The following is a 22,040-nucleotide window of genomic DNA, read 5'->3' on the forward strand; positions in this document are numbered from 1 at the left end:
TGAAACGATACCGCTAGACATACCTCCTTTCTCGTCGGAGGCGCTGAGGAATTCATTTCACATAATCGCCGCATACGTTTGGAATTCATTACCCTCACGATTACGAGACATCATACCCATCAATCATTTCAAAAGCGAGGCTAAAAAATACTTTTTTAGCCTTGAAAATTCGTAATTCGTAATCATCCTCATAGCAAACCAAGCACTTACCTCTCATACAGTCTCATACATCACCATCATTAAACAAAACTACAAACACACACACACACACACACACACACATACACACACACCTTCAAGCACACCTACACACATATCCTCAATCCAATTAAACTTTAAATTATGTATCGATATATACAAGTATTGTACAACACATTGTACAGCAAATAAATCTAATCTAATCTAATCTAATCTCTCTCTCTCTCGCTCTCTCTCTCTCTCTCTCTCTCTCTCTCTCTCTCTCTCTTTCTCTAACCTCAAGTATTACTCGTTTTTATTTCATTCTTTCCTTTCTCTCCTTATTATTAACTTACTTATCTTTATTATTCCTTTTGTTCAGCTTCCTTCCTTTTACCTTTCTATCGCTTTCCTTTATTTTGTCCTCAATCTATCCGTTGTTAATCGCCTTCACACCATTCACTCAAAAACATACGTCCACTCACCACGGCCATGTCCATAATCCCCTCCAATTCAACTTCAGAATTATTAATTTATTTATTTATCTTCAGGTACGGAAGAAAATGTGTTGTAAATAAAGACAAGAGAAATCAATGTCGGCATTGCCGACTAAGAAAGTGTTTTAAAGCTGGAATGAAAAAACAAGGTTCGTAACAATGAAAATTGAAACATAAATAATTCTCTAGCATGTACATTCTATCCAAAAAAATTAACTTTAAGGAATTTCTATGAAGTACAGTTGCAAATACATTGCTCTAACAATGGGTACCGAATAGTCAATAGGTACCGAAAGTCAAAAGTCGCTTTATACCTTTGCGAATTGAGTTTTAGTTATATGAAATGAGACTTTAGTAGTCGTGTACATTTAATATTTATTTTATATCACTAACTAGAATAAATCCTCTGTCACGCTTATCCGTGGAATAAGCCCTTTTATGCAGCATGAAGTTAGCGCACGAGCGTAGCGAGTGCGATTATCACGGCACAAAATAGGGCACTTATTCCACGGATAAGCGTAACATAAGTGAGGATTTATTCCACGCAGTGCTATAAAATATTTAAAAGATTACGTCATAATTCTCCTGGCCTATAGTATGAAATGGACCTGGGGAATTGTTGCTACAAGTATTTGCTAAACTTGCGACGGGGCAACTGTCGAAATAGGAATCTCTTTCTCTCGCTCAAGCTACTGTCTGTCAGAACTGCATCATCGCGAGACCATACTTATATTAGTGGTACTGCGTTTTAGATAGAGAGAAGTAGAATAGCAGTCGAGTAGCCACCGTCCATGCTTAACAGAGAGATTAGATTTAGATTTAGATTTTAGATTTATATGTTTTTATTGTTGTACATTATGTTGTACATATTTAAATATAGTAAAATACAGATAAGATCAACAATTGTTGTGTAAGAAGTGATAGTGTGAAGAGTAAATGGAATGAGGTGAAATGAGATGGATGGGTGTGTATGTTTGTGTCATGTTTGCGTGTTTTCCAAATTTAAAGAAGTATGATTTAGCTGTTTGTTTAAAGTGTGATATGGACAGTGTGTTGCGAAGGTGAGATGGTAGGCTATTCCAGAGGCAGGAAGCACTGATGAAAAATGAGTTCCTCAGCGTCTCCGTTCTGAAGGACGGGATGTCCAGGGGGGTCACCTCACCCCTTACAGGCCTGAGCGCGACGTGAAAATCAAAATAGGATAATAGGTAGATAGGTACGGAGGTGTTGAACATTTTTCTTAGAAAACAGGCCATGAAGTATTCCCTACGTCCGGCGGTGGTAAGTCATTGCAACTCACGCCTATAAGGGGAGATGTGCTCGTCCCTCCTTACACCGTAGATATAACGGATCCCCGTGTTGACAAGCCTCTGCAGCCTCAAGTCAAGTTCCTGTGTCAGGTCACAGTAAGCCAGTGAACAGTAATCAATGATGGGAAATAGGAGTGCTTGCACCAAGTGTTGGAGCAACCTGAGGTTAGTGCTCTTCCTAAAAAAATAGAGACGGTACATTAAAGAGTGAGCACGTTTACAAACTTGGGTAACGTGCTCTTTCGACGTGAGTTTGGAGTCTAGCACCAAACCCAGATTGCGCACCGATGATTCGTAGTCGACCCGGGCTCCCCCATATTTATACAGGTGTTAGCAGTAGTAGGTAGAGCATTTATATAGTAGGGAGAGTCCAGGACGATTGCCTTAGTCTTAAGGACATTAAGTTTAATACTATTTGATGCAGCCCAGCCCATTATCCTCTCGGCGTTAGCACTCATCCTGACAGAGCAGGAATCAAGCTCCTCGAGGTGGCATTGGCTGTAGATCTGCAGGTTATCCGCGTAGATTAGATGGCACACATCTGAATTTAGGCAAAAGCCAATATCATTGATGTACAACGCGAACAACAAGGAGAAAGAGAGAGATACAGAGTAGCAGCCCAGTGACGTGCTATGCTGCACCGCATCATCGCCAATCGCCCTACTATAACTTTGCCGACGCATACAGCAACAAGTGCCGATACCCGCCAGAATCGCTGGAGCTCGAAGAAGAACGAACAGCTAGAAGGGGCAAGCTACCCGCGAGAACGAACGAAGATACATGCTATGCGCGCGCATATGTGTGACGCGGTGTGAGTGACTTAATTGTCGATAAAAAACTGTACTAAAAATTATGTAAAGTGTGCAGAGTGAGAGAGAGAGAGAGAGAGAGAGAGAGAGAGAGAGAGAGCGCGACAGTGTGATTAGGACTCACGAGACCGTTGTAAAAAGTGTAATGTTTATTCAGAAGCCCTATAACGTGCAAGTGAAGGAGAGAAGTATGTAATGCGCATGCGTGCGTATGAGAGGCTCAGAGTCGCAAATTGACGAAAAGAATCGGGCACTTGGGCATGAGATCGAGGAGGAGCAAGACCATGAGAGCGAGAGAGCAGGGTTTGAGAGAGTGAGAAAGGCTTTGAGTGAGAATATTGCTGTTTCGCCGAGAAAAGGCATTTATTATGTTTTGAAACGTAGCCTGAAGCAGACCCCCTGGTAGTGCCGAAAATTCTGGTAGATTTTTTATCGTTCGCGACGGAATTTTCAGAGCACGAGACCCCACCAGCACGAGAAAAGTTGAGGTAGAGAGTGAGTATCTGTTTTCGGATTTCCTAGTCCGCTAGTTCCTAGTTCCAAAGTCATTGGGCTTAACCGTCGAGAAATTACTTTCGTTAAAGTGTATCGCACAAATGCAAGTTCACCGCCAGATATCAGTCGACGCTCCGTTGTAAACCATTTAGCCTAATAAAATAAACGAATGGTGATTTTCAATGCTCACTCGCTGCGCTCGGGTGCTTATACACGCCGTGTCGTAAAGAACAACTTATTTCACTAGTATCGTAATGTACTATCTATCTATCTCTACCGCAACGTAACTTAGTTAACTATTGGAATCACTCAGGAATGATATATCTGAAATGTTTGCTGCAAAATGCTCGAAAGTGCAAAAAAGTAGGTAAAAAAAAGGTAATTTTAAATTATTTATTTTAAAATCAAAAATAACCCAATCACGTCATACATTCAGAGAAAAGTACTTGACCGCAATACAAAACGATAGCCGCAAGGCCGATTAAGATCTGACTGGCAGTTTTTGCATATTGCAACTGTTAAGAAACGGATGTGGAAAAAGGTAGGCGCAGGAGAGCGAGAGAGAGAGAGAGCTGGTAACAGGGTTGCCGCGACTTAATTCGGCAACCGCGAGAGAACGAGCGGACGACTCGACACAGTCGTATTTCGCTGATCGACGCGTGCGCTTGCCTACGAAAACCGCTTAGGAGAACTTAGACTCGATAACGCAGCCACGATTTCTGTACGCTTGATACTGTATTATTTCGTACGTTCCGTGTACGTTTTCTCCGTGCGTGCGTGTTACTCCGGTGTTGTACCTGCGAGGTTCACATCCTGGTGGAGCGAGACCGGCCGAATATTGCGCAGACCATTGTACCTGGACTCGAGACGTCCAACGACGAGTAAGTACCAGCACTCTCTCTCTCCGCTATTCGGGCGACAATACTCCTCCTCTCTTTCTCGACGTGCAGCTCGCACGTTCCGGTAGCTTGTCCATCGGACAATCTTGTAACAATATTTGATAATATAGACTATTCTTTCATTTTAACTACCTGTTGTTCATTTACCCGAATCCTGCCGCCTCCGCGGGCGCGTACGTTCGTACGCGCAGAAGCTGTACTAGCCGGGTACAAGCTTGTATAGTTCGCGAGTATAATTTCCCTTTATTTAACATCCGAATAGAATAATAGATAACGATGCATACAAAAGCAACCGTTACAACTCTAAAATTTTATTTACATAAATAATATTATATCTAATATTCTTATGAATAACTCCTACATAACATAAATTAAAATTATCAGTTATTTTTAATACAAGTTAAATTATACGTTGATCGTTATCTTAATACTAACATTCCTCAACAATTTTGTTTTTCTTTTCACTCAAAATGAAGACGACTAAATGTATAGAACGTAACAGATTTTTAATTACTATTTAAAGAGAATACAAGTTATACTTTTTTATATTATGCCTGAAGGAAAAATAAAAATAATAAAAATAAAAAAAGGTTTTCTTACAAGCTTTTGTCCTTCCCCTTTTTAAATAGAGGATTAGAATTCTTTATTAAAAATAAATTTAGTGTGCGAAATTCTACTTATTACATTTAAGGATATTGAATTTTCTAATGTTATTTCATTATAATTAATTTTTTTAAATATACTATATACATTTTACCTGATGGAGTTAGCAAATTTATGTTAATATGAAACCTAGAATTCTTATTTAGATTGGACATTTCTTTTTATATACAAAATTCAATAATCATAAATATTCATAAATGCTCATATTGTGAATAATAAAATAAGAATTTTTTCTTATAATCACATTAAAATACTTTTCTATCTGCTGAGATAGAATAATCCAAACTATAGACCAAAACGCTATAAAAGCGATGAAGTCGATCTCCTCTCCAGCAAAATTCATTGCATGGGTAGAGAAACATTTAAGTATACTGTATTATTCATCATTTATATTTGGAAATATATTTAGAAGGAATATATATATATATATATATATATATATATATATATATATATATATATATATATATATATATATATATATATATTCCTTCAATCCCGGATCAAACATTCATATTTTCATATATACATATATATATGAAAATATGAATGTTTGATCCGGACTTCGACAACCTTAATAAAGTAAAAAGATACCTTTTTATAGTAAAACAGTAGCTGTAGAGAGTACCGCTACCAACATGTGTTTGTATCGGTAGACATGAAATTGCATCAAAGTTCTTCGCGTTTACATGAAATAATTTATACTTATCCATGAACTTGTACGTTTTAGAGAATAATGCCAATCGCATTTCATTGGTCAACTTTATTTGTTTTGATCCATACATCCGGCATACGAATTCCTCCAAAATTAACATCGTTGATTCATCGCAGTTTGGATAATTGCCTATTTTGGCGCACGCTTTGATATATTGTTCAGAACGTCGAAGTATACCAAAGAGACGGTTTTGTCCCTTCCGATAAAAAACAGGATTATAATCACACCCAGTTAGGGCGTGATAAGCCGGCAGAGCTAAGCGGCGCACGGCACGACGCGCATGTGTTTGCTTTTTTAAACGGCTACCAGACTGATTTATCACTACTCGAACTTATTAAATATAATATATTGTATACAAAAAAAGTTTCAATAAGGATGATTTTAGTCAAACTACTTCATTTTTCCGACAAGGTTTTCCGACTGCCAGACCCATTTAGAACCTGTTACAATTTGTCAGACCAACTTTTTTATGCCATTTGGTATGTCAACAATACATACTAAAAATTTCGGTAGTACTGATTTTGACTAGAAATCAAAATATTATAATACGCCCTAGTAAAGCGTTGCACCACTAAATTCGTGCCAGACCAAGCATTCCTGAATTAGAGAGATATGCCATCGTCGGAAAACAATTTCCTATGTGTAATGAAATGAGTCTTATCAATTTCCAAAAATTGCACGCCAAAACTCTTACAGAGTTCTTACAGAGTGAAGATTAGTGCATAGAAAAATGAAGTTTAGAACAGATAATTTTATATTTTCTATATAAATGAAACTTGGGTTTTACTTACTTGGTACTCTTCAGTCGAATTTGCATGAAATTTTTCAGAAATCTCAGTCCATGCCTCTTATTTAGCATCCACACAGGCTTTACTTTTGCTTTTATTATTGACTATAGCATAGGCTCTTATCAGTTTAATGAGCCTAGCTTTATGACTTTTGGTCAAATTTCTCTGAATTGTTTTTTCTTTTTTCGGCATATTCGCAACTAAACGACTAGTCACTCTCGGTCGCGATGTTTAGGTTAATAGGTAGTCAAACAATATGTTGTTTTGCTTTCTTCTGGAGGAAGCTTTGTAATAGTAAAATTTTAAGTTCCGTCAAAACTTCTAGAAAATAGTTTTTGGTGTGTTCGAAGTTCAAATCAAGTGTTTTTAGCAAATATCCGTATGGATGCGTGTGTGTGTGTGTGGACCCTCGGATCTTCTGTGCCCTTATTTCCCGCGGTACGACCGTCGAGTAGTGCTTCGCGGGGGGCCAAAGGCTTTTACGCCCTCTTCTAATTTATGTGCTCGTCATCACGTCTTCTTCTTTCTGCGTCGTACGGGCGTCTGCTTCTTTCCGCATCGTCCGGTCGTCTGCTTCGTGCAGCATCGTCCAGCCATCCTCTGGACAGCCTCAACCCCGACACGGCTCAGTGACCTTCGTCTAGCTACATTTTTATTTCGCTGTTTCGTCTTGTCTTTGCCTTCTTTTCTCTTCGTCATTTCTAACCTTCTTGAGGATGGTCCTTACGTAGTTGTTTACTGCGTTCCAACCATCATCCGACGTCAACATAGTTGTCACCATTGACTCAGGTGTCACTCTGGTCTGAAGATAACACTCGAGTTCATCTCGCTCCATTTGGTATCGCGAACAGTCACATAGAACATGCTCCGCATCTTCATTAGCGTCCAAGCAAGCTGGGCAGTTCATACTGTCGTCTAATTTAAATCGTCTAATTTAAGAAACCGTGTGACGTAGTAGTAGACTTCCCATGTTCCCTTCCAGTCCAATCTTCCATTTTTGGTATAAGGCGATGTGTCCATCGCCCTTTGTCACTAACATCCCATCTTCTTTGCCATTTGGCCATTGTCTTCTTTCTTACTGCATCCCAGATCTCCTTCTGAATTTTGTCACTTGTTCTTCTTTTAGTTTGGAATACTTCCTTATTTTCTATCGCCAATAGGTCAATCGGCGGCATACCAGCAATAATGCACACCGCATCGTCCGAAACTGTACGGTAAGCGAACGCCACTCTTAGGTCACTTCGTCTGTGCACAGTGCAACTGCGTCCAGAGTTGAATAATTCTTCCTAAAGCCATACGGGTGTTCCGCTAATCCACCTTTTCCTTCTATAAAATGATCCATTCTGACGCAGATTATGCGTTTCAGGATCTTACCTGGGGTGTCTAACTATGCTTTGGCATCTTGTCCTCTTCTTTTCTTTTCTTATTGGTCTCATTCTGTGTAGGAGACCGTTCCTTCCTCTTCCTTGGTGTTTTTACCTCCCGTTTTTCTTCTGAGATCAGCGAGATCCGTGAGCTATTTGACATCATCAGTCCAAAGCTAGACTTAGTCTTGCTCGACGCTTCTCTTACGCTGATGAGCCGTTTCCAGAAAGACATGACCCTTCTCATGTCATCCTTAACACTCTTGTGAATGTTTTTGGCTGGACCTACTGCAGCATCTATATTTTCCAGATGGTTCTGAATCTTGTCCATCAACTCTTCTTTTGCACGATCTGCTGTCTGAATTTTAGACCATACCTCGTGCATTCCCCTGTTTATGACCCCATTACACCCTGATGCGTCACTTGAGGCTAACCTTTTTTTGAGGGCCGAGTGACCCACCTCTATAAACTCCTGTCTTGTTTGAGTTAATTGGCTCCCCCAACATCCATGGAGCCTGCGTCGGCCACCGGGGCTTTCACCTGATCGAAACCAACGTCGGGAGTGGGCTGTAAAGCTTGACCCGATTGATTTATATTCGGGGTTTCTTCCCCCATCCTGTATCCTAGGAAGGAGCCCTTTAACAAGGTGCTGTCATCCGGGCCAGATGAGCGTTGGTTATTTCAACGAGGTTGCTACTCCTCCCCCTCCTCCTTCGCCACCTCTTGTGTGGTGGGGCCCCGGGCTTGGGACCGGTCAAGCGGAGTTGTGTGTGTGTGTGTGCATGTGCGTATATGTCTACAGTAATGTTTCTGGAACTACTCCATCAATATCAATAAAATATGACATGCATATATATTTTTGGATTCTAAATTCGGGAAAAACAGTTATTTCTTATTTTCTCAACTATTTTTCTATGGCCATTTTTTGGTTTTTATAAAACACTATTTTGCGTTTTTTTAATCATCTCATTGTTACAAACAATTCAGCTATAATGCATTTGAAAGAGAATAAAATTACCTTCTTTTCATCGTTTGGTCCTCGGGATCGACCGCTTTGTTTGGCAGATAAAATGAAAAAGTGAATAAATTAAAAAAAAATGAAAAAATTTTTTTTTAAATTTATATCTCTAAAACTAAACATCATAACTTCGCGAAAAAATTTATGTCCATGGGTCACGTGTCAAACTATATCCTATTAAAATTTGAAGTGATTTGACTACTTATTTTTCCAGTAATAAATCAAAAACACAAAAAAAAAAAATGTTATTATGTGCCTCGATTATGAACGTAAAAAGGCCTTATGGCACTTGAGATTTTGGGAAAAAGTAGAAATTTTATGTATCCTGGCTAAGTTTATTCCACAGCTTTCAAACCCCTATGGTTCGTAAGATATCGAGGTTTTAACTTTTTTTTGAAAATTTTTTGATTCCTTATATCACTAAAACAATGTGGTCAAATGCTTAAAAATTTTATTTGGTAATTCAACATAGAAAAAGCTATCTGCTGCTAAAATTTTAAACGATTTCGTCAAGCGATTTTCAAGTAAAAAGATAAAATGTAAAAATCGTTTTCTCGAAAATTGCGCGAGCGACCTATCTAATGAATAGCCTGTTGTTTTAATGGTTAGGTTGGTTAGGAACACATGTAAACATGCGTGAATTTTCGTTAAAAAAATTGACGGCAGTGTTCGTATTCTATAATAAAAAAACAGAGGGGTCTGCAATCTTTTGGACAATGATCCATCCAAAACTTATACATTAAATTAGGTATTAAAAACCGCTTCATACATTAGCAGGCAGATATACTGTATATTAAAACAATATTTTATTTATTGGACCTATAAATTTAGTTGGAGGAAGCTACGTGCCAATGAATTGGCAGCGGCTTTTTTCGTAGGAGATATGAAACCATCAAAATAACTACAGAATATAGATCGATAAGACGTAATTTTTAGAAATAGTAATTACTTAAGTAAATACTTTTTTTCTAATGAACCAAATTCACAAAAAAAAGTAATTATTATAGTTACTACTAAAATATTTACCAAACAGTAAGATTAAACAAAGAAATGACTATAGTAGTCACTATAGTAGTAACAAATGTAAAAATAATAATTGTTATTTCTAATATTGTTACTATAGTAATTACTGATGCAATAACAAACTAATTTGTTAGGTGGCCTCCGTTCTCTCCGCGAAGGGAGACCTGGTATGTACGTGTATTCTCCTGTTTCGTCCCCTTCAGTATTTCCCTTCATTATACTTAGGCCCATCTCTCTTATCTATTCAAGTAGTTCTTCTTCTTCTTTGTTTTTCTTTTCATCTTTCGATTCTCTTATCTCTTCTTTTTCTTCATCGTCTTTTCCTCCTTCTTCATATCCCGTCATGCGTTCATGTCTCCGCACCATATCAGCTTCTCACCTGTAGCGTTCTTCGTCATCCCTTCTATCTCCTTAAAGTTTTTTTGCTTTTTCTCTCTCATATATGCTCCTATAAATTTATTTGTCTTTTCTTCTATCTACTCTATTCTCTCTATTCTCTCCTAATCTCACCGCCATCAATATTCCCCCTTTCACTCTCCCTCTTTCTCCCCCTTTTTTGTTTTTTTGCGCCGCGTAGTGCGTATGTCAACGACCTTGGCATTATTTTCTCGCGCTTGTATTATTTTCTTTCACTTTGCAACTATTTCATCAGATTATTATTTTCTTGCTCCCAGAACGCCTGTAATATTGTCATTTCTACGAGTTGGTAATTTCGTGTATTGATCTGCATCAATTCTGCGACATAATCCTGATATAAATAAAGTGAATAAAGGCTTCGTGCCCCTGTATATTATTATCAAACGTAAAAAAATAGTGTTTTTGAATTTACCTCATCCCGCTACCCTGCTCTGTACCACAGTGTACCCAAATTAAATAACTAAAAATTCTTGAGTAATTTTTCAATTATAAAAAATACTATATTTTGCTTAATTCAAACATAGTCACAACAATTGAGTTTCATCTTACACAAGTAGTAGTCCTTATTAAACTTAATATGTCACAATTAAATATTTGTATTATTAAGGCAAAATATAGAAAACTTGCAGTTTGAATAAAATTTGGCAAAATATTTTCAGTTGCATAATTTATTTTTATTTTAGAATTCTGGCATTTTTCTTCATTACATGATTATACTTTGATATTATTACATTATATTATTTTCTTTTGCTATGTCATTATGTAATTTTTTATCCAATTTTCATTGCAAGTTGTTTCTACGTGGCCTATCTCGTTACACATGCTGCATAATTTTTGTATAGAATTTATAGGATTATTACATTTCTTTATATTTGTTTCTTATTTCAGATTCCGTGCAAACTCTTTTATGGTAATTCCAGTTTTATTATGAAAAATAGCTTCTAGGTTTTTCAATTTTCTGGAATCGTTTATTTTATGTCCACGCATTTTACAGCACTCACAACTTATTTGTCTCGTATTAGTATTTTGATAATTATAATTATTATGTTTTTTATAGATATTTAAATTATTACCATTTAAATTTTGATGTTTACTGTTAACATTATTGTTGGAGTGATGGATAAATAAAGACACTGTGAGATTAATAATACATCTAGTACATTCTGTAATCATCAAGAAATGTTACAAAATATTTTTCTTCACCATAACCAGTTGTGTTATGTGGGTCGTTCAAATCAGTATGAATGAGTTCTAAGATTTCGGTAGTTTTTGTTCTATTATTTTTAAACGGTACATTGGCCATTTTGCTTTTAATGCAATTTGCACATTTCATTTCAGTACTTTCAATCTTTTCCGGCAGGCCTTTGACTAATTTGTTATTTACTAATTTTGATAAATATTAAAAATTTACATGGCCAAGTGCCCTATGCCATTTCTCTTTATCAGTCAGTTTGACCGAATTAACATACATTGATTCAGTACTTTTTTCAACTACGAAGCCTTTAATAATGTAAACTCAATATATTTTGTCTAATACCTTGAACATAATAAACATTTTTGACTTCTACTTCGAGTGAGTGAAGTGAAAAATAATTTTGTAGTTCCGATTTTAGTGGCTTTCAAATTTTTACGATCTGGTAATTTTACTTCAATAGGCTCTTTTAAACATGTGAATTTATTAAAGAATTTATCGTTGTTTACAACGTGGTCTGTACAGGCACTATCAAGAATCCAATTTATTTGTCCTAAATTTTTGTTACTATTATTTAACGCAGTTACCTGATTTACCTCTGAATTGCAGACCAGTGTCAGCCATGCTTCGGATGTGTAGTCGCCCTGTTGTTGGCCTGAAGACTCGCCTCTGGGTTGACCTTGTCCTCTACGTCGTTGACGGCCTCGGTAGTTTCCTCTGTTAAAATCTCTGTTGTAGCCTTTGTTGTAGCCTCGTTGATTACCTCGTTGACTTTGTATCGTCGTGCATTAGACACTGTGGTGACCGGTTTCGCCACATGTATAGCATTTTCCTTTGGTTTGTACCGCAAAGGTACTGACGTTGGTTTTATTATCAGACTCTGGTTGAGTCATATTTTTCTCCTTGATGTTTGACTTAACGTAGTCTACTGTTCTTTGATCCTCTGGGATAACATCTATTAAATCTCCGATGTAGCTGTAGCTTGGTGGCAAGGCTCTGATTAAATATCTCAACTCTTCAGTATCTTCTAGTTTACCACCAGCCGTTTTAAAATCGTTTGTAACTTTTTCGAATTCTACAAAAAAATCTTTAACTGATTTATAGTTATTCAGTTGTATTTCCTCAATTTTACTTCTGCGTATTATTTGCAGGGTTGTAGACTGTGACAGATACATCTTATCGAATTTTTGTATCATTCCAAGAGTCATTGTGCATCCACCAACATACTCTAATTGTTTATCCGAAATTGAACTTATTATTATTGTTCTTGCTTTGAGGTCAATCTTTTTCCATTGGGCCTTGTCCTTTTTTTCATCTTCCGTTATTTCTCTGATTGCTGGATCTTTACACTCTTTGTATTCTAATAGGATCATTAGTCTTATTTTCCAGCTTGTATAATTTACACCATCAAACACTGGTATCATAATCTCTTCAATTTTTGCTTGTTTAGCCACTTCTTCTTCTTTAACTCTTATATTTTCGTATATTTGATTTTTTAACACAATTATTTTCTTGAGTCTTCTCAAAAATATTTTTCTAAATGGATTTCTAATATTTTTCTTCCATATAGCTTCTTTATCTTCTAAATCTTGTTCTGGATCCACTTTTTCCTTAGACCACGAGAACATGTGCTTAACCTCTACATTTGACAAGTGCTCTGTAATAGTGTTTCACCACGTGTTTTACTTGCCGACTTCAATCTGCTTGCATCGCACTTAAATTTTAATTATTTTTCAAAAATCTCCTTATTTTTTAGTAGCTGCGGACTTTATCTTCGTCATTAAGCGTATATTTTTTTTACTTTAACACTTTGTGACCGGTTAATCTTCTTGAAAATTTTCTATTATTGACAGACGTTTTGTCATGAAAATTCGAATTTCAATACTTTACAAGTATATAAATTTTTCGAGAACTATTCTACTTTAATTTCACTGTATAATTTTCACTGTACGATTCACTTTGTTAACAGTAATCGTTAACTACTTTTCCACGTGGCTGTTTTATCACTTTGTAAACACAAGCATTTTTTCTTGTATTTTTTTAAGTTCAATGTGTATTAGTTTTTTTGTCACTTTTTTTAATTGGCGTTATATTTGATTTTTTGTTATTTATTTATTTTTTAATGATTTATTATTGATCTATTATTGTTTATTTAATCCCCTCTTTTTTATCGTTTGATTACGTACCAGAACCAATGTTAAGACCTCTTATATATGTATATGTATATAATGTCTTTAACTTACTTTAGTTCTTGATATTGAGTCAGGATTTCTGCTGCTGCTGCTATGACAGTCGTGTGCAGGATATTGAAATGAGTAGCTCTTATGATTGGACGTACAACTCGCGATTTATTCACGTAAAGTTATAAATATACAAGATCGAATAAAGACTTAAACCTCGACAGCCCCAAGCGTCGTAGCAGAGTCCAGTTTGTGTGAATTATATCGACTGACTGGCTAATCGCTTTCGGTCGTATTCGTAACCTCGCTAATCTACTTAGCGTACGCGTTCAGCAATTTTGTTTGCTGACTTATTACTAAATAATACATTACGTCTCAGGACGTAATGTATTATTTAGTAATAAGTCAGCAGTTCTGTCGTGATATATACTCTCTGTTATTTAGTAATAACAGAGAGTATATATCACGATTATATATATTTACATATTACAAAACACCTCCTAAATTTAATGATTCTGATTCTTTACATACATGTACAATATTATTTTCTTTTCGCAATTTGTAATAATCCTAACGTTTCTTTAATTTCAAAAACTTAGTTTTGTCTAGTCTTTCAGTTAACATATCTGCTTAGTTTAAAGTTGAATCTATTTTCACAACGTCGATTATACCATTCTCATAATTTTCATTTATATAATGATATTGAACTTCGATGTGTTTTGAATTTTTTGTAAAATTTCTGTACTTTGCAATAGCAATTGCACTTGAGTTATCCTCGTACATGTTAGTTGGTTTATCAAAATGAACATTGAATGATTCGCTTAATAAATTTGTTATAAACAGTACTTCTGTTACTGTTTCTAACATAGCAGTATATTCTGCGAAAGTTGAACATTTGGTTACAGTACTTTGTTAATTTAAAATTTTTATTTTTATAAAATTATTTCAATATTCTCATTGCATATTTGAAGTGTGTTTAGACAAAACAACTTTGGTATCAAATTAAATAATTAACACTGTACGCAATATCTGGCCTTGTGCCTGTATTTATATATAATAACTCTCCTATTAAGTTTCTATATTTTAAATTTTTATCAATTTCACCAGCTTGATCTAGTAAAAAATAGCGCTTCGCGCCATACTATTTTCATTTAGGTTGTTCAGTCGACTCATCCATCATCTTCACATGGGTTATCGGATTAAGTGGTTAGGCAAAGTGGTTGTGTTGTAGTTTTGTTCTAGTACCGAAAAAATAAAACTATACGCTTTGCTTTCGATCAGAAATCCCTATATATATATGGTATTAGTACCCTGCATAATGACCTAGAGAGCATCATAATCACTAATTTCAAATTTGTGGCTAAGTGTCACATATGGCGAAATATCGCTGTGACGAAATGTCACTTTGGCGAAATGTCGCATGTGGCGGAGTGTCTTTAGGCGAAGTGGTCTTATTAGGTAAAACGTTGCGTGGTGAAGTATCCTTAGGTGAAATGTCTGGATACGTGAGGAGCATCCGGAGTACGTGGATCGCGCGTTACAAAAGTTAAACGAAGCTGGGTAAGTTGTGAATAAAAAGAAGAGTTCGTTTAACGTGTAGAAAATTCAGTAGCTTGGTTCTTACTAGATAAGAACGGATTGAGGACGGATCTAGAAAAGAGCCAGTTTTTAATTTTCTTGCGCCGAGAAATGTGAAGCAATTGCGTAGATTTCAGGAAAATGGTAGGGTGGTATGCAAGGTTTATAGAGGGTGATTCAAAGTTAAAAATCCCGTTGACCAAGCTGTTGAGAAAGGGTAAACGTGGCATTAGAGAGAAGCAGTAGGGGGCTTTCAATGTCTTCCCTTACAAAAATAATGTGCAGAGATCTGTGCATAGATCTCTGCAGAGATTTATGCACAGATCTTTGCAGAAAATTTGGACCGTATCCTTTTAATTTCTAAGATATTCTTAAAAGCAAAAAAATAACATAATGAATGCCTATATGGGTGTTACCATCTGGATGATATCAACAAAACTCTGGTTGTGAACTCCAAAATTTTTATTTTTAACTTACTTTTACACAGTGCTTCTTTTTCTTGTTCCATTTTCAATCCATTAATTGTTTGCAATTTTCTGTTCTTCGTAGTTTTTACTTCAGTTTTTTGTCTTCTGCTTTGCAATTATCATCCAACAATATAGCTATATTAAAGTGATGAAATGCATTAGAAACGTTGTAGCATTAGAAGCATCTTAGTCATTCGATCATCAATTTCCATTGGAATAATAGAACCAGTGTGAGTTTTTTCATGCCCATTATATGAATCCATTTTTTTGTTGCACTCGCAAGAGCTGCCGCTGCCACTGTGATAGAAGACGCTGATATTCTCTTTCGGCACACGTGACCGGCATTTGGTGGTATCGTAGAGAAGGACAGAGAACTATAATGTTGCCGCGGCGGCCGCTATCTTTGCCTCGTTCCGCTACTTTCCCCTTTTTCTCGCGATCCCTTGTTTGGATTCCCGGAATCGCGAGACTTGTCGCGTCTTGCGTTCTCGTTTTTTTCGGTTTCAACCGGATTTTTTGGAATTGTCGCAAAAGGTACGGATGATGACTGAGAAGGTACGGATGATGACTGAGCACTCACCTTCCTTGAGTCTTTACTCCTGCCTTTGTCACAAAGCACTCTTCCCTTTACGCCGTGGAAGCGTGGCTCACCTGGCTCATAACCTGTAGGGATCTGAGTTGGGTGAGTCAGCGGGCAGTAATCAGAACACAATAAGTCTTTTGAAAAAGGCATTTATTACTAAAAGGCGCGGACGTTAAATTAAGCGTGTGCCCTCTCTTGGAGAGTCGGTACGGAACTACGCTGGCGAGCTAAGCGACACAGCTCAGCGAGCTCGCGCATGCGCAGAGAAAGGAGAGTCCCAAGTAGCAATTTCTCTAACTCCAGTATTATATTATTTTTTTTTTAATTTTCTTTGGGGCTATAAATATTTATAACTAACATCAACCGAGCAACGTTAGGAGCGAGGTGACCCTGCTATTTATTTATTAATTGGAAACTAACATAGGCTCGAAAGCCTTATTGTTACTGCAATGATTATTTATAAAAGCCCCAGTGTGTGTCTAAGTTTTATATTATGGACAGAAATTGTGCGGACAGGTAGAACTTGTCTGCAGTTCACTCGATCCGCGGACTGTTTTGCTGTTATGCTCGGCTCGTCCGGTATGTCGTTTTGAAATGAATGAAGTAGTCTGCGTCGACAGATATAATTTTTGCAGATTCAGCTGGATTTAATGATGACTATTAATGTTTATACTAGAAAGTCTTTTCTGTTAATAATTTGAATAAGAGGTATTGTATGCTTAATTTTTATGTTTTATTTATTGATCCAGCACGAGCAACACGGTTAAAGGTATCCTACAGATATTTCTTTTATAGATGTAGTGGTTTCGTTTTCTTATTTAGTCTTATTTTATTAGTGAACTACTATGCAATATATTTTCTTATCATCTTAGTTTAATCGAGTTATGCTTGTATTAATCTAATGTATCATAATTAACTTAGTTTACGATCGTGATGTGCAGTCGCGAGACTTACTGTCCGATCGCGGGCAGTTCGCAACAGTCGGCGGGAAGCGCTCCTCCTGAGCGCTTCCTCGCACACGAGTTCCGTGAGAGCAACACAAGCAGTCACTCCTCTCTCTTTCGTAATCAGACAATAAAGTCCACTTAACCGCAGCTACGCTAAGACTTTCTTGCACCTTTCCTCAAGTCCCTGGGCTCGAACCTCGGACGCTGTGACCACCCATTTCCCGATTATCCCACGTAATAGCTGGCATCCTTTGTGCTTTTGCAGTAAAAGGTGTCTCAAGTAAGTTTATTTTACAAAAAAAAAGAAGTATCAAATAATTAAATTCAAGAGGACATACCACCTTCCTAGACAAGAGCTCTAACATCAAATTAAGCAAAAAAGGACAATCAATATTAGACAAAATGAAACTATGGAATATTTTAATTGTGATAGAACTTTCACTAAATTTAAATTTTTACTATAACACTGTATTTTGGGGAATCGGATTACGCATATAATTGGAATTCAGAGCCGAACATTAAAAGCATGCCATAATAGTCAATCTTTTACAAAAAGAGAACATTTTTTTTGTTCTGTTTCTACGCACGTAGTTTACATACGCTCAAAATAAAATAACATTATCCTATCCTCGAGCCTGCTCAGTAGTGGCCTACTCCTCGACCTGCTTTGTAGCGGTCTTCTCTCACCACCTAACGGCCCGCTTTGTAGCGGCCTTTCCCAGATCTGCTGTTTTAGCGGTCATCACTCTTGGGCTAAATTAATCGCAGCCTATCCCTAGATCTGCTTAAATCAGATCACTCTTACCACACGAAAGTGTATTTTATTCAATGAGTGGCGAGACTTCAAGAGAAGCGGAGAGAGCATTCTTGCAAAAATTAAAGCAACAGAAAGACCAGCTCTTAGAAGAATTGAGAATAATATGATGTAATAAATATGATTCAAGTAATAAAGAAAAAGCGCTTTATATTTCGAAGAGAATTAGTATTTAATTCACGCGCTATTCTGAACGCAACACATACATCACACATACACGAATTTTATTACACATTCTTTGTGTAGATAGAAAAAGTATATAATAATAATAATAACAAATAGCTTTTTTGGACAATAATAACTTTAACAAAAACAAAAAATCACCGTCTAGAAGCACGGCTCCGTCACGACATAATATTCTGAATGACCTTGACTCGGCAAATTTTATATGCGAACAAGATCCGCTCATTAAAAAATTAATATCGCGCTTAGATCCGCAAGACGCGGCAGAATTATTTCGTCGGACGGCTACGTCTTGACCGTCCTTAGTAGCAGCTGCTTTCCCAGATCATATACAGTAAGTGTCGCGGACACCGCAACCAATAATAAAGTCAAAACCATTTGCGCAAAAATATGAATCTATGTCAAAAGATAATTTTTCATCAAACATGCTGCCGGGCACAATTACTGTTAGAAGCGAGCCAATATTCACCACACCTATAGCAACTTTTAGCGCGATAAAATCTTCAAACATGCAAAATACACAATACATAAACCACATACAAAGACATTATACGCAAGGCATACCACTGTCTAACTACGAGATCCAATCCCCATTTAACCCATTATCAGATGCTTCAAAGTTACATCAGATTCAAGCAACATTTAACAGTTCGACTACATTTAATGTAACCACAGACCATTATCAGCACACGAGAGGTTTGACCCTTTCACAGGCCCTGAATCTGAAACCGAGTTTTGATGGGTCTTTAGAAAAATTGAACATATTTTGCATGCCGATCAGGCAAGTCTGTTCAAATTTTGGCCCTGACTCCGAAAAATATATTTTTATGTCATTGGCCGGCAAGTTATCAGGCAGAGCTGCAGACAGCTTTGCAGCGCGGTTATTAAGCTATAATTCTATACATGATTTTTTGTCAGCTTTAAAATTTACTTTACTGCAATATAAAACTCGTAGACGAAATTATGTGCCAATTAAAGATTATTACACAATCGCTAGGTGAAAAAGCGGGCGACTACGGTATTCGAACGCAAAAATTACTGAATAATCTAATAACTATTTACGAATTTTCCCCATGTGTCTATAATTATGACAAAGTATACAAAAAGCTTAATGCAAACTCCGAGGCACTAAAACAATTTCTTTTTAGACTGTTTCCACCTCTCGATCATCAGGTGCACAGCGATCATCCAAAGTCGCTAGATGAAGCCATTAAAATCGCAATTGAAACAAAGTGCGCGTATCAACAAAAGTCAAAATACAGAAAATCAACCGGCATCACTCGAAAAAAAAGAAAGAGAGGCATTTTCTTACATTTGCAACTACTGTGGATCAAAGGGACATTTACAACCTGTGTGTGATAAACGCAGATTAGAAAAGGGTTTTCGTAATTTTTGCGGCAGAATAGACCACACGATTGATATCTGCCGTACAAAAGATATGCAATTAAACAATAATCGTAGCAATAAGGTGCGCAACAAAAATAATAATAATTCAAACAACAGATATAACAACAGCAACAGGCACCCCGGTAATTATAATAATAATAATACAATACACTCATACGATATGAGACCTTTTGACGAGCCAAAAATTTCACAGAGGTTTCAAGTTAAGGGAAATCCGAAACTACACAGCAAGCTCGGTGACACCGAAAGCCGAAACAATAGCGGCAATAAGAAATCAGCAAGCCATACTCAGAAGTCGTCGAATTTAATCAAGCAGAATATACTAATAACTAAAGCAGACATAGCAGCAAGCAAATCTAATGCGAAAATCTCAACTTTGGGGAAATCATAAGTAAAGATAAACGACGATATTATTTGCAACAATCATATTGTCCCCGTTAGCCTCACTATAAATGTTGCGGGTCCGGTTGGTTGCGACATATTAAGCAAATACAGAGAGAACAAAAATGCCTCTCAAAAATATGCACATATACAAAATAATGTTTTCCCATTTAAAGAAAGAAAGAAAGAAACGAATATTTCACCTCTGAACTTATTCAAGCCTGCATCAGTAAAAGTCAAAGACTCGCACTTACTTAAAACTTCTCTCGCCACAAACAGAAGCGATGCTTCATACATACATTGTAGCAATAAAGCTCACCTTCCTATCAAAATAACCGTACTGCATGTGGAATAAATCGAGCGCATCGCAGTTAAACAATCACACGACAATATAATCAATGAGAATAACTAGTTGGACGATACTTATGTCGTCAGCACACGACCACCCGAAAAACCTCTGTGGTTCATACTAGATAGCTGAGTATCAGCGTTCCTCACGACAAAGAGGAAGATTTCTGAACAAATCTTTAAGTAAAGAGAAACCTTCTTTTTATTTTTGCGGCCATAGGGCGCGCGATGGCGCTTCGGATATTATTATTATTTAATTTCTTTTTTTATTCATTTTTTTTATATCTACTATAGTAAAATTAAGCGTTGTAGTCTGGAAATGCGCAATCCCGGGGGGTCCCACTACTAAAATTATTTAATGTTTTAGCCACTCCAAACAACACAACAAACAATCACGCGATAAGACTTGACCTAAGCAAAAAAAAAACAGCGAGGTATGCAGCCGTTTTACGCCACTTAAATACCATGGGCAATAAGTGCGCCCCTGCCGATTCTATTGCGGGCGTCGGATGTCAACTTTTCTTAGAATCTGATAGCCACTTGCAGTTGTAGTAATAGTGATTTGTGCATGCAATAGTGATTTGTGAAGTGTAGAATGCAAGTAAAGTGTGGAATGTATGCCAAGGTATGGGTTATGAATCACTATTACAATCGCATTGTGAATTTATGCCAAATGCACTTCAGCTAAGTTAAAATATAGAAAAAAAAATTTACGCGCCGCACTCAGCATAATGCACGAGAGAAGCTCGACGCGCGTATACTCGCGACACGATAAGCATATAGCGCAGGTATGAACATATAGGTGGACACTATATGTTCATTGTTACGAAATTCTGATGAAAACTACTCTTATTCACATCTTCATTTCTACTGTAGAAATTCGAACTGATATCAGGCTATCCAAAACAAAGAAAATATTATATAATTTTAAATACTGAACACACTTTATCAAGGTTAGATTGCAATAAATTACGCGCCGCGCTCAACGCAATGCATGCAAGACGCTCGAAGCGCATATACTCGAGCCACAAAATATTACACCGGCAACTGCAAATAACAAAATCAATTCCATACACATATACATTGTAACGAGCGGAGATAGCACCCGTAAGAGCTACTCGACGCGAGTGCAGAGTAGTGCGTCGTTGGCTCAGTGGTTAGAGCACGCGCCTTGAGATCTCGGGGGCGTGGGGTCGAATCAATCTCGTCGCTTTACTCTTGTGCAAATTATTTCCTGGAAACCTCGTTACAACATATATCATTATTATATATACTTTTACATTCAGCTTAATTATTATTTTCATAATTATACTTTCATAATTATACTATATCTTTCTAGAATGTTTGTTTTCTACTACTGTTTTCTTGCACAAAAAAGTATCGTTATTTTTATAAAACATACAAATTCATTACAACATTTATTTACACATTAACAAAAACAAATTCGAGAAAAATATAATTGATCTATATATATTATTCATATTATTTATAACTACAATATTTTGCACACTACGTTTAAGTAGATTTACCATTATATATTAAGTTCATGATAATTATTCTACATATATACGTATGCTTAAGCAGAATTTTTTTACAGTCGCAAAATGTACTCCTTATAAACGATTATAGAGTATTCGAAATTTTTTTGACAAAACAAAAAGAAAGTAAATCAACATGATTCGATAGTCGAGACGACAGAACTTACAATTTACAAAACTAACAAATAATTCTTAAGCCATAAAGATCAGGAAAATATAGAAGCATGAATAATCATGTCGATTTCAA

At 36.6% G+C, this 22,040-nt stretch overlaps 1 protein-coding gene and 1 long non-coding RNA gene across 11 annotated transcripts in view; one reads left to right on the forward strand and one right to left on the reverse strand.

Moving 5' to 3' along the window:
* Positions 1-22,040, forward strand: part of LOC107981573 (hepatocyte nuclear factor 4-gamma) — a 436,128-nt gene that overhangs the window by 237,054 nt on the left and 177,034 nt on the right. For 5 of the 10 annotated variants that reach the window (XM_031925545.1, XM_031925544.1, XM_032601679.1 and 2 more), the window contains one exon: positions 729-823. The exons of the other annotated variants lie outside the window; for them this stretch is intronic. In XM_031925545.1, coding sequence (XP_031781405.1) covers positions 729-823 — 95 coding nt within the window. The remainder of the gene's footprint in view (positions 1-728; positions 824-22,040) is intronic. 10 annotated transcript variants of the gene reach the window in all.
* The window catches only part of LOC116416609, a 233,330-nt gene that overhangs the window by 164,618 nt on the left and 46,672 nt on the right, over positions 1-22,040 (reverse strand). The gene's annotated exons all lie outside the window — the stretch shown is intronic.

The sequence above is a fragment of the Nasonia vitripennis genome, assembly GCF_009193385.2.
Source record: "Nasonia vitripennis strain AsymCx chromosome 2 unlocalized genomic scaffold, Nvit_psr_1.1 chr2_random0012, whole genome shotgun sequence".
NCBI classification, from domain to species: domain Eukaryota; kingdom Metazoa; phylum Arthropoda; class Insecta; order Hymenoptera; family Pteromalidae; genus Nasonia; species Nasonia vitripennis.